Source organism: Erpetoichthys calabaricus, chromosome 3, assembly GCF_900747795.2.
Source record: "Erpetoichthys calabaricus chromosome 3, fErpCal1.3, whole genome shotgun sequence".
NCBI classification, from domain to species: domain Eukaryota; kingdom Metazoa; phylum Chordata; class Cladistia; order Polypteriformes; family Polypteridae; genus Erpetoichthys; species Erpetoichthys calabaricus.
Window position 1 is genome coordinate 91971324 of NC_041396.2, and position 13921 is coordinate 91985244.

A 13921-nucleotide genomic window follows, 5' to 3' on the forward strand; every position below is an offset into this window, starting at 1 on the left:
TCATTTTAATTAGGTTTGTCTGGCTGAATTTCTTTCTAATGGAATGAAAAGACAAGTAATTTTAGTACAATGTTATGCTTTTGATAACATTTATGCCATTTGTTTCACAGTTATGTATACTGCTAGCTGTGCTACACATCTAAGAGGGATTGAAATCTAAGTAATAGATTTAGACTTCTGCATTAACGTTTTCAGTGCACCATGCAATGCATATGTCTCTGTTATATTTTAGTTGGTTTGGTATTCATAAAGCAGTGTTAATATTTGTAATACGTATATCACAATACTTATCTCAAATGTTCAATAAAATCTGCATCAATAAAGAAAAGGTTTTCCATTGAATAGAGTAAAACATACAGCCACAGTGGAAGTTATCTTATTTTTTTACATTCTGCAGAATCTTTGATATCATAAGGGAAACGTGTACAAGATATCTTTGTGGAGGATATAAAAAAAAATCATAAAATCTACTGGTCACTAACCAGCTTTGAGCTCATTGGAAAAAGATTGCCAAGCTCTGGGACCAAAATGAAGTGGACTATTGTTCTGTTGGCCATCTTTGGGCTTTCAGAATGCTTGCACAAGTAAGTTAAATCATCAACAATATTTTCATTTTACTGCTCTTTTGTTTTTAGGTACAGTGGTGTGAAAAACTATTTGCCCCCTTCCTGATTTCTTATTCTTTTGCATGTTTGTCACACAAAATGTTTCTGATCATCAAACACATTTAACCATTAGTCAAATATAACACAAGTAAACACAAAATGCAGTTTGTAAATGGTGGTTTTTATTATTTAGGGAGAAAAAAAAATCCAAACCTACATGGCCCTGTGTGAAAAGTAATTGCCCCCTGAACCTAATAACTGGTTGGGCCACCCTTAGCAGCAATAACTGCAATCAAGCGTTTGCGATAACTTGCAATGAGTCTTTTACAGCGCTCTGGAGGAATTTTGGCCCACTCATCTTTGCAAAATTGTTGTAATTCAGCTTTATTTGAGGGTTTTCTAGCATGAACCGCCTTTTTAAGGTCATGCCATAGCATCTCAATTGGATTCAGGTCAGGACTTTGACTAGGCCACTCCAAAGTCTTCATTTTGTTTTTCTTCAGCCATTCAGAGGTGGATTTGCTGGTGTGTTTTGGGTCATTGTCCTGTTGCAGCGCCCAAGATCGCTTCAGCTTGAGTTGACGAACAGATGGCCGGACATTCTCCTTCAGGATTTTTTGGTAGACAGTAGAATTCATGGTTCCATCTATCATAGCAAGCCTTCCAGGTCCTGAAGCAGCAAAACAACCCCAGACCATCACACTACCACCACCATATTTTACTGTTGGTATGATGTTCTTTTTCTGAAATGCTGTGTTCCTTTTACGCCAGATGTAACGGGACATTTGCCTTCCAAAAAGTTCAACTTTTGACTCATCAGTCCACAAGGTATTTTCCCAAAAGTCTTGGCAATCATTGAGATGTTTCTTAGCAAAATAGAGATGAGCCCTAATGTTCTTTTTGCTTAACAGTGGTTTGCGTCTTGGAAATCTGCCATGCAGGCCGTTTTTGTCCAGTCTCTTTCTTATGGTGGAGTCGTGAACACTGACCTTAATTGAGGCAAGTGAGGCCTGCAGTTCTTTAGACGTTGTCCTGGGGTCTTTTGTGACCTCTTGGATGAGTCGTCTCTGCGCTCTTGGGGTAATTTTGGTCGGCCGGCCACTCCTGGGAAGGTTCACCACTGTTCCATGTTTTTGCCATTTGTGGATAATGGCTCTCACTGTGGTTCGCTGGAGTCCCAAAGCTTTAGAAATGGCTTTATAACCTTTACCAGACTGATAGATCTCAATTACTTCTGTTCTCATTTGTTCCTGAATTTCTTTGGATCTTGGCATGATGTCTAGCTTTTGAGGTGCTTTTGGTCTACTTCTCTGTGTTAGGCAGCTCCTATTTAAGTGATTTCTTGATTGAAACAGGTGTGGCAGTAATCAGGCCTGGGGGTGGCTACGGAAATTGAACTCAGGTGTGATACACCACAGTTAGGTTATTTTTTAACAAGGGGGCAATTACTTTTTCACACAGGGCCATGTAGGTTTGGATTTTTTTTCTCCCTAAATAATAAACACCATCATTTAAAAACTGCATTTTGTGTTTACTTGTGTTATATTTGACTAATGGTTAAATGTGTTTGATGATCAGAAACATTTTGTGTGACAAACATGCAAAAGAATAAGAAATTAGGAAGGGGGCAAATAGTTTTTCACACCACTGTATGTATGGTTATACTATAAGAAGTACATTCTCTGCCTATAAATATGTAAATCATGTCTTCACTAACCTTCATGTTATACTGTCTCTGTAAGGTGTTTGCCCACATGTAAATTTACTGCTAAGTTTTGAATAAATTGGGAATCATGTGGATTGTCTAGCAAGACAACCTCCAGTATTCAGGTAAGGATGTCATGTAGAAGAGGTGACAAGGTGACAAAGAGATCAGCTGAAAGATGAAAAGGAGAACTCATTGAGTCAAAACATAGAAGATGAAGTGAATCCTTTTTTGCTTAAGCATGATTACAGCTTAGTTATAGACAGTAAGAGAGCAGGAGATTTTCAGTGACATAGTATAAGGCTGGCCTCATTCTAATGTGTTTCCTACTTTCAGTTTGGCACTGCTTGACCATACTCCCTTGTGCAAACATGAAACATATAACCGTGAGAACATGACCAAAAAAAATAGAAACTAGATTGGGTTTTGCAGATGTCTGAAGGCCTCAAGCCATTGTCCTTGTACTTACCCTGCCTACTTGTTAGGTTATGGAATATCAGGTTCTTTAAAAAGTTTATTAATAAAGGTTTATAGGCTCATTATTGTCACACGTAGAGCATACAGTGAAATTCTTATTTATATATGGTAATCAACATTCAAGTTATCACCACCAATACAAATGTCTTCCCTACTAGAAAATTTTCATAACACAGTTCTTAATTCTACAGATAGACCTGCAGTATATTTGGAATAACTGCATGACAACTAAAAACCAAACTGGCATAACAAAAAACAAAAATCGTATAAAAGAAGAATGTAGTGAAAAGAAAAAGAAAGACAATAAACCTGTTTGAATTTCTTGACCTCAGCATCAGCAATTGCCTACTCTCTGATGAAGCTTTGCCCAAAAGAGTCGCTCCACTGCCCACAACTAACTGATACGACAGCTTGGTCTGGACTTAAGCAGTATTTTGGAGAGGCAATCTGTAGTAGTTTTTAATATTATTGTTTTAAAACTTATTAATATTAACTGACTTATTAATAGATAGAGAAATATTTAGAAGATAGACAAACTTTAGGTTACACAACAATTCTTCCTTTTATTTAAAACAAAATGAAAAAACAAAATTCCAGGTCAAAATGCAGAATAACAGAGAATAAGCCCTAAAGAGTAAAACCCAAATTACAAATTTCTTTTTCCACTATTCCTTAGGGTTCACCAATATAAAAAGATGATATGGTGGCTCACTATTTAGTACCCTGGCCCCAATAACTTCAAGGTTCGAACCTTGACTCAGTCATTGCTTCATTGTTTTTACAGTACAGAACCAATTTCACAGATATGTTAAAGTACACCATACTGACTTGGTTATGGTGGGATATCTTATGGGGCGGCATGGTGACGCAGTGGTAGCGATGCTGCCTCACAGTAAGGAGACCTGGGTTCGCTTCCCGGGTCCTCCCTGTGTGGAGTTTGCATGCTCCGGTTTCCTCCCATAGTCCAAAGATGTGCATTGGTGATCCTAAATTATCCCTAATGTGTGCTTGGTGTGTGGGTCTGTGTGTGTGTGTGCCCTGCGGTGGGCTGGTGCCCTGCCCAGGATTTGTTTCTGCCCTGAGCCCTGTGTTGGTTGGGATTGGCTCCAGCAGACCCCTGTGACCCTGTGCTAGGATATAGCAGGTTGGATAATGGGTGGATGGGATTTCTTATAGTTTAATATGCTATTAACTTCTTTATGTCTCCTAATGTGTCAGTATCTTCTGTAGGAATCAACAACAATCCAAACATACATAAAACATTATCAGCACTTACCATAGACTTTGACAAATACCTACATGATTTCTTAATTGTCATTTTCCTTAAAAAGCCTTAATTACAAGAAGGAGGAACATCTGTCAAAAATGGAATCTTACCTTTGTTTTTTAGGATCCACTTGTACAAGGGCAAATCTGCCCGAGAGGCTCTCATGGAGAAAGGCATACTTGAAGAGTTCACGAAGATGAATCCCTACAACCCATCCATCAAGTTCAACTCTGATTTGGCCCAAATTGCTAAAAGGCCTCTCACCAATGACTATGATGTCAGTCTATGTTTTATAATTTAGAAAGCATATGTTTTCCTCCAGATAACATCGCTATTCAGGATTCATTAAAAACTAATTTCTTTCTCCATAGCTCACTTACTATGGGATCATCTCCATTGGAACTCCACCCCAGTTCTTCAAGGTCGTCTTTGACACTGGCTCCTCCAACCTCTGGGTACCTTCTATCTACTGCAAAAGCTTTGCCTGCTGTAAGTCACAGTTCAGTATACCAACACCAAGTATTACATTTACAACAAAGATATTGAAGCATAAAGATGCAGTTGTTTTAATACATTTAAACTTAGGAGTTCTTAGATGGAATGTAAAATCTCAGCTTCTGATACAGTTAAAGTACAGCTGTAAATGACAACATAAGAGAAAACTGCTTTTTTTCTTTTCTTAATATTTATTTAATTATTAATATACAGTTAAGCCAAGCAAAAAGAGTAATATGTGTTGTAGTAAAGACATAGAGATCCAGGTCAGCAGACCTTTGCAGTCATTTCAACTCAACTTACATTTTTTGGGTTTAAACAGAAATCAGTTCACTCAGTACATATCACTAGGTGACTATAATGATCAAACAGCTGTATTAGTTTTCTATGATTTGGCAGTCAGGATAGGCTCCTGCTTCCTATGACATTGTAAAACATCAGTGAGGATCAGAAACTTGATAGACTGATTGGTAAATGCAGTTGCCATTTGTTGGATAATTGATTGTGCTTTTACTAATTTTAACTATCAATTTAACTGACAACGTGAACAAAAATTTACACACACAAATTTTCTTGATTTGTTAATTCCAACATTATCACTCTCTGTTTGATTTTTATACTGTACATTCTCTTCATAACCATGTAAGTTGCGTATAGGTATTGTGATATTCTTTCACATTCTAAAGAGCTGATAGGTGAATTAGTATAGTATATGAATTGGCATAGAGCTGGACGGTTTGACATCTGTAGCAGAGCAACGGGCACTCAGCAGGCTCCTATCAATTATGGAGAATCCACTACATCCATTAAACAGTGTCATCTCCAGACAGAGGAGCAGTTTCAGCGACAGACTGCTCTCACTGTCCTGCTCCACTGACAGACTGAGAAGATCATTCCTCCCCCAAACTATGCGACTCTTCAATTCCACCAGAGGGGGTAAACGTTGAACATTATTCAAGTTATTGTCTGTTTTTTACCTGCATTTTTTATTACTCTTTAATTTAATATTTTTTTGCTGCTGGAGTATGTGAATTTCCCCCTGGGATTAATAAAGTATCTATCTATCTATCTATCTATCTATCTATCTATCTATCTATCTATCTATCTATCTATCTATCTATCTATCTATCTATCTATCTATCTATCTATCTATCTATCTCTAGTGATTCTTAATTGGCCTTGTACAACCATGAACATGCACTATGGCATTTTAATCCTAAACACACCCTATTGCTCACAAAGTAAACACCTCAGCACTGTTTTGGATTAAGACCTTAGATGGAAAGATGGGTTATCCTGTCATTTATATTCCTAAATTTTAAAATATTAAATGATATGTGTTATATGTGAATAAAATATGAGACACACACAGTATGGTTGCTTTATTACACTATAATGATAAGGATGCTATAATGTAAACATTTCTCACTCCTTCCATGACTTTGTGGAATTTTCTATAAGTACAGTACAGCTGTTTTCCTACCACATCCTCAAAGATGCATGTGTTTGTTAGGTTAACTGGTGATCCTAAATTCTCTGAGTGTGCATGTTGGCATATGAGGGACCGAGTGACTTGCATTAAGTGGGTTGGCGGAAGTTTTGTTTTAATGGAAACATTGTTGTAGAGAAACATTGTGAACTTCCCAATGCTGTGCTTGGTTTGTTGACCTTAGAAATTAGAAGTTTTAACATTAATGAAAGATGAAATCTAAATAAATTTGATCTGAGCATTCACAATTTTGGTCCAAATAATGTCTTGATAACCTCTGCAGTAAACCCTTAAATCGTTACTTTTGTTTGATTTATATTTTCTCTCTGCAGCTAACCACAATACATTTAACCCGAATGCGTCATCCACCTACAGGGCCACCTCCCAGACCATCTCTGTTCAGTATGGCACGGGTGCAATGAGTGGAATCCTTGGATACGACACAGTCACTGTGAGTAATTAATCAATGAATTACACTTATATAGTGTGTTTATAACCTGCTCACACCTCTTTACATAGAAATTAGGGAACCACTTCAACTACCACTAATGCGGATGATGCAATGGCAGCCATTCTTATGCCAGTACACTCAAGTACTCTCTCAGTACACCATAGATAGTTAGCCAATAAGGAACAGGGGATTATTAGGGGGGACAGAATGACTAGTCTGTTGTAGGCAATTTAGTCAAGATTTGGAGACGCCCAACTCTTTTCAAACAATACTCAGTGATATAACCATACAGGGTCAGAACCTCAACTTTACATCTCATCTGAAGAAAGGTACCCATTTTTACAACACAGAGTCCCCATCTCTGAACTGGGGCATTGAGATTCACACACAGCCCACAGGGTAAATTCCCCCCGATGTCCTTACCATCATCTCTTTCAGCAACCTATCTTTTCCTAGATGTTCTCCCATCCAAGTACTTGCCGGGCTCAAACATGCTTAGCTACAGATGGATTATCTACTCTGGAGTATAAGACAGCCTTTTGAAAACTTCTGACTACTACCATGTTTTCCTGCTTGACCTCACTACAACTGTTGGAAAGATACACAGACTACTGGAGCCATTCCATGTCTTTGAAGTAATGATGTGATTGTGTGGGTTATGCCTTACACTCAGTACTATCATGATAGACTAAAGCTTCCTTGAACCTTGTAAAAGAGTAGAAAGGATCATACACTTGATGAAGAGATTGCTGAATGCAGCTGCCTCTAGATGCATAGGTGATCATGATTTTACTAATTTTAGATATCTGTCCATTTAAACTGACACTGTGAGCATGAATTAGCAGACATAGATTTTCAGATTTGGTAATGTCACTCCAAAGTATTTCATGTGAGCAAATCATGTCTATCTTGAATATTCACAGGTGGGTAGCATCGTGGACACCAACCAAATCTTTGGCCTTAGTAAGAATGAACCTGGAAACTTCTTTCACTATGTGGGATATGATGGAATCCTTGGACTTGCCTACCCTTCAATCTCTACTTCTGGGGCAACTCCATTCTTTGACAACCTGATGAGAAAGGGTCTTGTCAGTCAGAAGCTTTTCTCTTTCTACTTGAGCAGGTAAAGGATTAAATGAAAATGGGCATGAAAATAGTGGGTGAATCTTGAGGTGGTAGCCTTGAGTCCACATATATTTTGAAAATTATATGTGTAAATCATAACAATAATACAAATATCTACTATGACCATGTGAGTGATACAAACGAGTGTGAGGTCAGGTGAAATAATGCAAATTTTAAGTGTGCAGATTCAAATCTAACTCCTGCCTTTTAGGTGACCCAAGGAATTCTCAGAGCCTACTAGCATACCATTTTAACAAATACTGTACAGTGCAGAGCTTGTTTCTCACAAAATAAAAATCTTATAATTATAATAGAGTATTGTATAATTTCATATTATATGATTTGACTTACTACAATATAATTATAATGCATTTCGAATTATCAAACAATCAAAGAGTCCTGAGTAGTCTTGGCTTTGTAAGATTTATTACCTCCATGTCACAGGAAGGAGCCCTTTACTTACAGGAGCTACTTAATTAAAATTTAGTTAGATTATTTATTTTTCATACCTAACACAATCTATTAAAAATATAGCATACTATGCTGTAATTTTCTCAGATCCAGGAAATCAAAGTACAGGGATTACAAATATATTTAATTTTTAAAATTATTTTAATGAACCTCCCTGTACTACCTCAATTAGTGCTGATGGTTTCCTTTTCCAAAGATCTCATTACTGGGTGTGTGTGTTTGCTTGTTCTTCCCATTGGTTTTCTCCAAATCTGGCCTTCTGTGAAACAGTTTATGTCTGCACACAAGTGTATTCTGTAGTGGAAATCATCTACATATAGCCTAGTATTGGAATTATATTATTAAAAAACACATAGCCAGATTATTTGAATATACCACTTTACCACTGTGCCTGTAATAGATAGATGGATAGATACTTTATTAATCCCCAAGGGGAAATTCACAAATTCACATGTAATACCAGCTACTCTTTGAAAACTGAGAGTTCCTATGTGCTTTATATTGGATAAATGTTAGTGATATTTTTTAGGCAGCATGTTTATTAATATGAAAAGATTTTTTGAATGTGCAGATGTTTGCTCATCCTTTCATAGAGAGTTATGATCCATATTATTTGGTGCTAGTAGCAGAATCAAATGATGAATATATATTTTACCTTAAAGCTTGAAAAATGAATGATTGCAAATAAAAATTTTATGTGATCCCCACACCCTAGGCATGGCCGGGCAGGCAGTGTGTTGACCTTTGGTGGACTTGACCCGGCCTACTACAATGGCAGCATTCAGTGGATTCCTCTGAGTTCAAAGACCTACTGGCAAATCACTGTGGAGAAGTAAGTTCTTCATTTTATTTACTGAAATGTCTATGTAAATAATATCAAAACAGCTAATAATGAAATGTTGGTAATTCAGAAACATACAATTCCATCTGCATAGTTTCTCTCTAAGAAACTGAGTAAATATCTTGCATCATATCTTTTTATATTAAGTAAAAGTATTGTGTAGGCTATTATTGTTATAGCCAAGCCCTGACACCTTACTCGTAATTAATAATAATAATAATTCATTACATTTATACAGCGCTTTTTCTCAGTACTCAAAGCACTATCCACACAGGGAGGAACCGGAAAGCGAACTCACAATCTTCCACAGTCTCCTTACTGCAAAGCAGCAGCACTACCACTGCACCACCTGTGAGGATAATTCTTGATGTTGTTTGCGTAACCCTCAGTATTAGTGTGTTTAACTACTGCCAGCTCCATTCCGTTTATAAACATTTGTGGCACTAAATTGGAGCTGATGGTTTATCATCATTATTTAATTCTTGAGTATATAAAGATTGACACTAGATTTCTGAAGAAGTCGTAAAGAAAAAGTGGTTCAGGGTAATTGACAGATGGCAGCAATAACACTATTTAAATTATAAAAATGTGTCAAATAGACATTCCATTGTTTAAGGAGGTTCTGGCTGCTATATTTCTATATTTTTATTTTTATCTAGTGTCAAGGTTCAAGGACAGGTTGTTGCCTGTGTGCACGGCTGTGAGGCTATTGTGGATACAGGTACCTCGATGATTATTGGAGATTCCAACAATATTAACAACATTCTGGCTTGGGTTGGATTGCACAAGGATCAGAATGGGAAGGTAACAACAATTCTGGTTCTATCAATTGCTTTTTTTAAAACATAAAGTCATTCTTATACTTCTGTTCTCAAACTGAATGCAAGAAATGTAGGTAATTGGAGATTAAGCGGATTAAATAATCTTTAAGTTAAAGTCAGTTAGCCTCAAATGAACAGTCTCCCATAATGTGTTAACTGAGTAATTTCTGTCCTGCTAATAGGGTGTAAAAACAGCTTAATTTATTATATTATATTATATTATATTATATTATATTATATTATATTATATTATATTATATTATATTATATTATATTATATTATATTATATTAGCTGTATAAGGCTGTGCTGTAAAAAGCCCAGGGTCCTAGAAACTATTGAAATCGTCAGAAAAAAAATTGAAATTTAGAGATGTCAGGTAATTGAAAGTAACTACTCTGGCCATCTCTCTCCTAGGAGGTTTCGATTTGTTGACATGCTCACCTCACTTGTGTATTAGTGGCAGGAGGAAAAGTAAAAGGGATACGGTTTTGCCGATGTGCTCGCCTTGTTTATGTATCAGTGGCTAAGCGAGTTTCTGTTTCCTCGGAGGTGGAGCCCTTACCCCGACTCCACCTCTTACTTCCAGGCTGGACAGACAGACACACACACTGCCACACATAGATGTTTATATATTATATTATCGATCCATCCATTTTCCAACCCGCTGAATCAAACACAGGGCCACGGGGGTCTGCTGGAGCCAATCCCAGCCAACACAGGGTACAAGGCAGGAACCAATCCCGGGCAGGGTGCCAACCCACCGTAGGACACACACAAACACACCCACACACCAAGCACAAACTAGGGCCAATTTAGAATCGCCAATCCATCTAACCTGCATGTCTTTGGACTGTGGGAGGAAACCGGAGCACCCGGAGGAAACCCACGCAGACACGTGGAGAACATGCAAACACCACGCATGGAGGACCCGGGAAGCGAACCCAGGTCCCCAGGTCTCCCAACTGTGAGGCAGCAGCGCTATCCACTGCACCACCGTGCCGCCCATATTATATTATATTATATTATATTATATTATATTATATTATATTATATTATATTATATTATATTATATTATATTATATTATATTTGTTTTCTCATGTCTGTGTTTTTTCAGTACTCTGTGAACTGCAAAAACATTGGCTCAATGCCTGATGTCACCTTCGTCATCAATAGAGTTGAATTTGCTCTTCCTGCTTCTGCCTATGTATTGCAGGTAAGGAAAGGTTTCATTAAAATAATAAATTACAATCCCAGTTTTCTAGAAACTTTCTCAGCACGCCTTGCATAGGTACTTTTTAAATATTTGAATGCTGGAATAATATTTAGACTGTACATTTTTGAGCAATATAAATGAATGTATTAGGAGACAGAATAAGCACTTTCATTTAGTTTACCTCATTTCATATAACACATTATCATCCATGTTGTGAATATATTGTGTATACATTTATGCAGTTAGGCACTATGATTTAAAATAATAAATATTCAAAAATAAATTTGTTCTTTATTATTATTTTTTCAGACCAGCTCTGGTTGCTCATCTGGCTTCAGCCCCAGCAATTACCAGCTCTGGATCCTGGGTGATGTCTTCCTCCAGGAATGGTACTCCATCTATGATAGAGCCAACAACATGGTTGGTCTGGTCAAGGCTATTTAAGCCAATCATCTTAATAGCATGCCATCAAAAATATGTGACCATTGACGGCTTCACAAATAGAAACAAATATTTTATCTTTGGATAATTCTTTCAGAATATCAGTGAACATCAAAGGGACTGCATCCTATACCCAACTAAAACAGTGTTAACATTGCTTTCCTCATGAGACCAGTCATGAGCTACTGCAGGTATTCTTTTAGTCAGTAATTGGCTTTCTAGTTTTTACTTTGTTAATAAAATGATTATCTACACGTTTAAGACAAAAGAAGTTTGCAAATTAGTAATACACACATTAGAGTAGAGTAGGTTATCTGTTGATTTGAAGGCTGATTGGTAATGATATACAACTTATTGTAAATAAAGGTGTTCACTACATCACAATGAAAAAAGACAATGTCACTCATTAATAAATTTGTATTTTTGGAAAAAAAATAATAAATTATTTCAAAAGCTGTTTCCTGTTCCTTTCATTCTAATGTTAATACATACCAGTATTGTCACATTTTAAAACATGTTTATATAAGAGATAAATTACATATATGCATATCCTTCCATCCATTGTTGATTGTATTTAATCCAGGCCAGGATAATGGAGCCCATCCCTGTATAATAACAGGAGGAAAAGCAGGACTTACTGCTGGACACACTCTCATACACACACACTCACACACACACATGCACACCCACACACACATGCACACACACACACACACACACACGTACACACACACACACACACTTCAGGCTAATTTAACGACACCAGTCTTTGATCTTTGTTCAGAAATCAGTTGCAGTTTTCATTTTGGCCGCCATACCTTTCTGTCTGTTTCTGTTGTACTGTGGAATTTTTCCCTCTGATTACCAGTAGGTGAATTCATAATAAAGTCAACCTCATCGCGTGTATCTGTGTCACTGGTTATAATAAGTTTTGATATTTAGTTTAAATTGAGAATGATTCACATTTGTCAATCATTGTTTAAATTGTTAATTTTGTTATAAAATTTCTCATGTTTGTTTTATTTGTTTTAAATTACATTTTTTTATTTTATATGCAATGAGTTAATTGAGTATTGCATAAGTTTTTTTCTTTAAGTGTTTTTTTCATTTAAGTGGTTAATTAATGGGTTGATTCTTGATTTCTCCCAGAGGAAGTTAGCTTAATAAATAACAGCTGAGCAGGAGGATGGGAGATGAAAACCAGAAGATAAGACTGTATGAGTGGGAAGCATGCAGAAAGGGAAGTGCTGCTGGGGCGTTTAAGATCTTATTGTGCTACTGGTTATAGTTTTCAATGTAATTTTTAAATTGTTAAGATTTTATGTTTTTGTTCAATTTGAAACCTAGACCATCTTGGGGACCTAAATTGACTTTTTAAACTAAGAAAAGGTCCCTGGCTGGCAAAGTGAACTGCAAGGGGTGGCTTCTTGTGTTTCAGAAATTCATGAGGCTTGGAGCCTTTGTGCTACACCAAGGAGAAAGGTGGTGGGGCGAACTGAAGTGAAACTGATCTTAGAGGGCTGAGGTGGCTGCAGGTTTTCATTTTAACTAGTGATACTGATACATGATATTGACATATTGACATTGTGTCGTGTTTATGAAGCACAGATGTTTGAAGCACTACTTCTTATCGTAATTGCTATAGCTTCTAGTCTTCTTTCAAACACATCCGTGATGTGATCCTGAGTCTCGCTAGCATCATGACCTCATTAACAGCTTGGTCAGCGAGTCTACTGCTGATCTTATTTGGCTCATAAAGTAAAAGCAGTGGCTCTTGCACCATCTGGCATCTGCATGGTGTTCTGACATGAGTTTGAATCCTGCAGTTCCTGTAGGTGGGACTCTAGTATGGTTAAAGCAAAAATGAAAACATTTTAAAAAGTTATGTACTACTTATCTGATGTACCGTGTTAGCCATTATGTATGCATTGAGAAGTGAAGTAAATTGACACTTTTAAGTGACTAACTGAATAGATTACTATATGCAAGCTTCAATTCAAAGCAGTTCTTATCCCCTCAACAAAAAGTATTAAGATATCAACCCGTGGGGCCAGTGCTGGGACTAACTTTAACACTAATGCATGACACTTTTTAGTGGCTGATTGAATAGATTGCAATATGCAAGCCTTCAAGGCACCTTCTTCAGGCAACTTCAGGCCTTAGCTGCCTCGAAGGCTTGCATATTGTAATAATAATAATAATAATAATTCATTACATGTAATCTGTTTAATCGGCCACTAAAAGTGTCATTTTGCTTCACTTCTCATAGTACTTATAAGATAAGAAATACTTTAAAAAGAGGTTATGAAAGATTTACACAGGATACCACATTTCTTGATGTGGAGTTCATGAGCATATATGGCATATGACAGCACAAGTAGTCCAGCTTCTATACTACCCTAAGCCGATCAGGTCAAAGAGGCTAAGAGACGTATCATGTTAAAGTTTATGAAGCCTATTTAGCCGGTGTAAAATTTTGCCAAATCAATATGCGGACAACAATACAAATTTTCAAA

The 13921-nt window shown here is 36.8% G+C and overlaps 1 protein-coding gene across 1 annotated transcript; it reads left to right on the top strand.

The window, feature by feature from the left end:
* Nucleotides 1–528: 528 nt before the first annotated feature.
* LOC114649674 (pepsin A-like) lies at nucleotides 529–11554 on the top strand. The gene is made up of 9 exons (XM_028799133.2): nucleotides 529–584; nucleotides 4178–4331; nucleotides 4426–4543; nucleotides 6371–6489; nucleotides 7413–7612; nucleotides 8801–8917; nucleotides 9586–9730; nucleotides 10866–10964; nucleotides 11274–11554. Exons 1-9 carry the CDS (start codon nucleotides 529–531, stop codon nucleotides 11406–11408), a joined length of 1143 nt encoding a protein of 380 aa, XP_028654966.1. The 3' UTR covers nucleotides 11409–11554.
* The last annotated feature ends 2367 nt before the right edge of the window (nucleotides 11555–13921 follow it).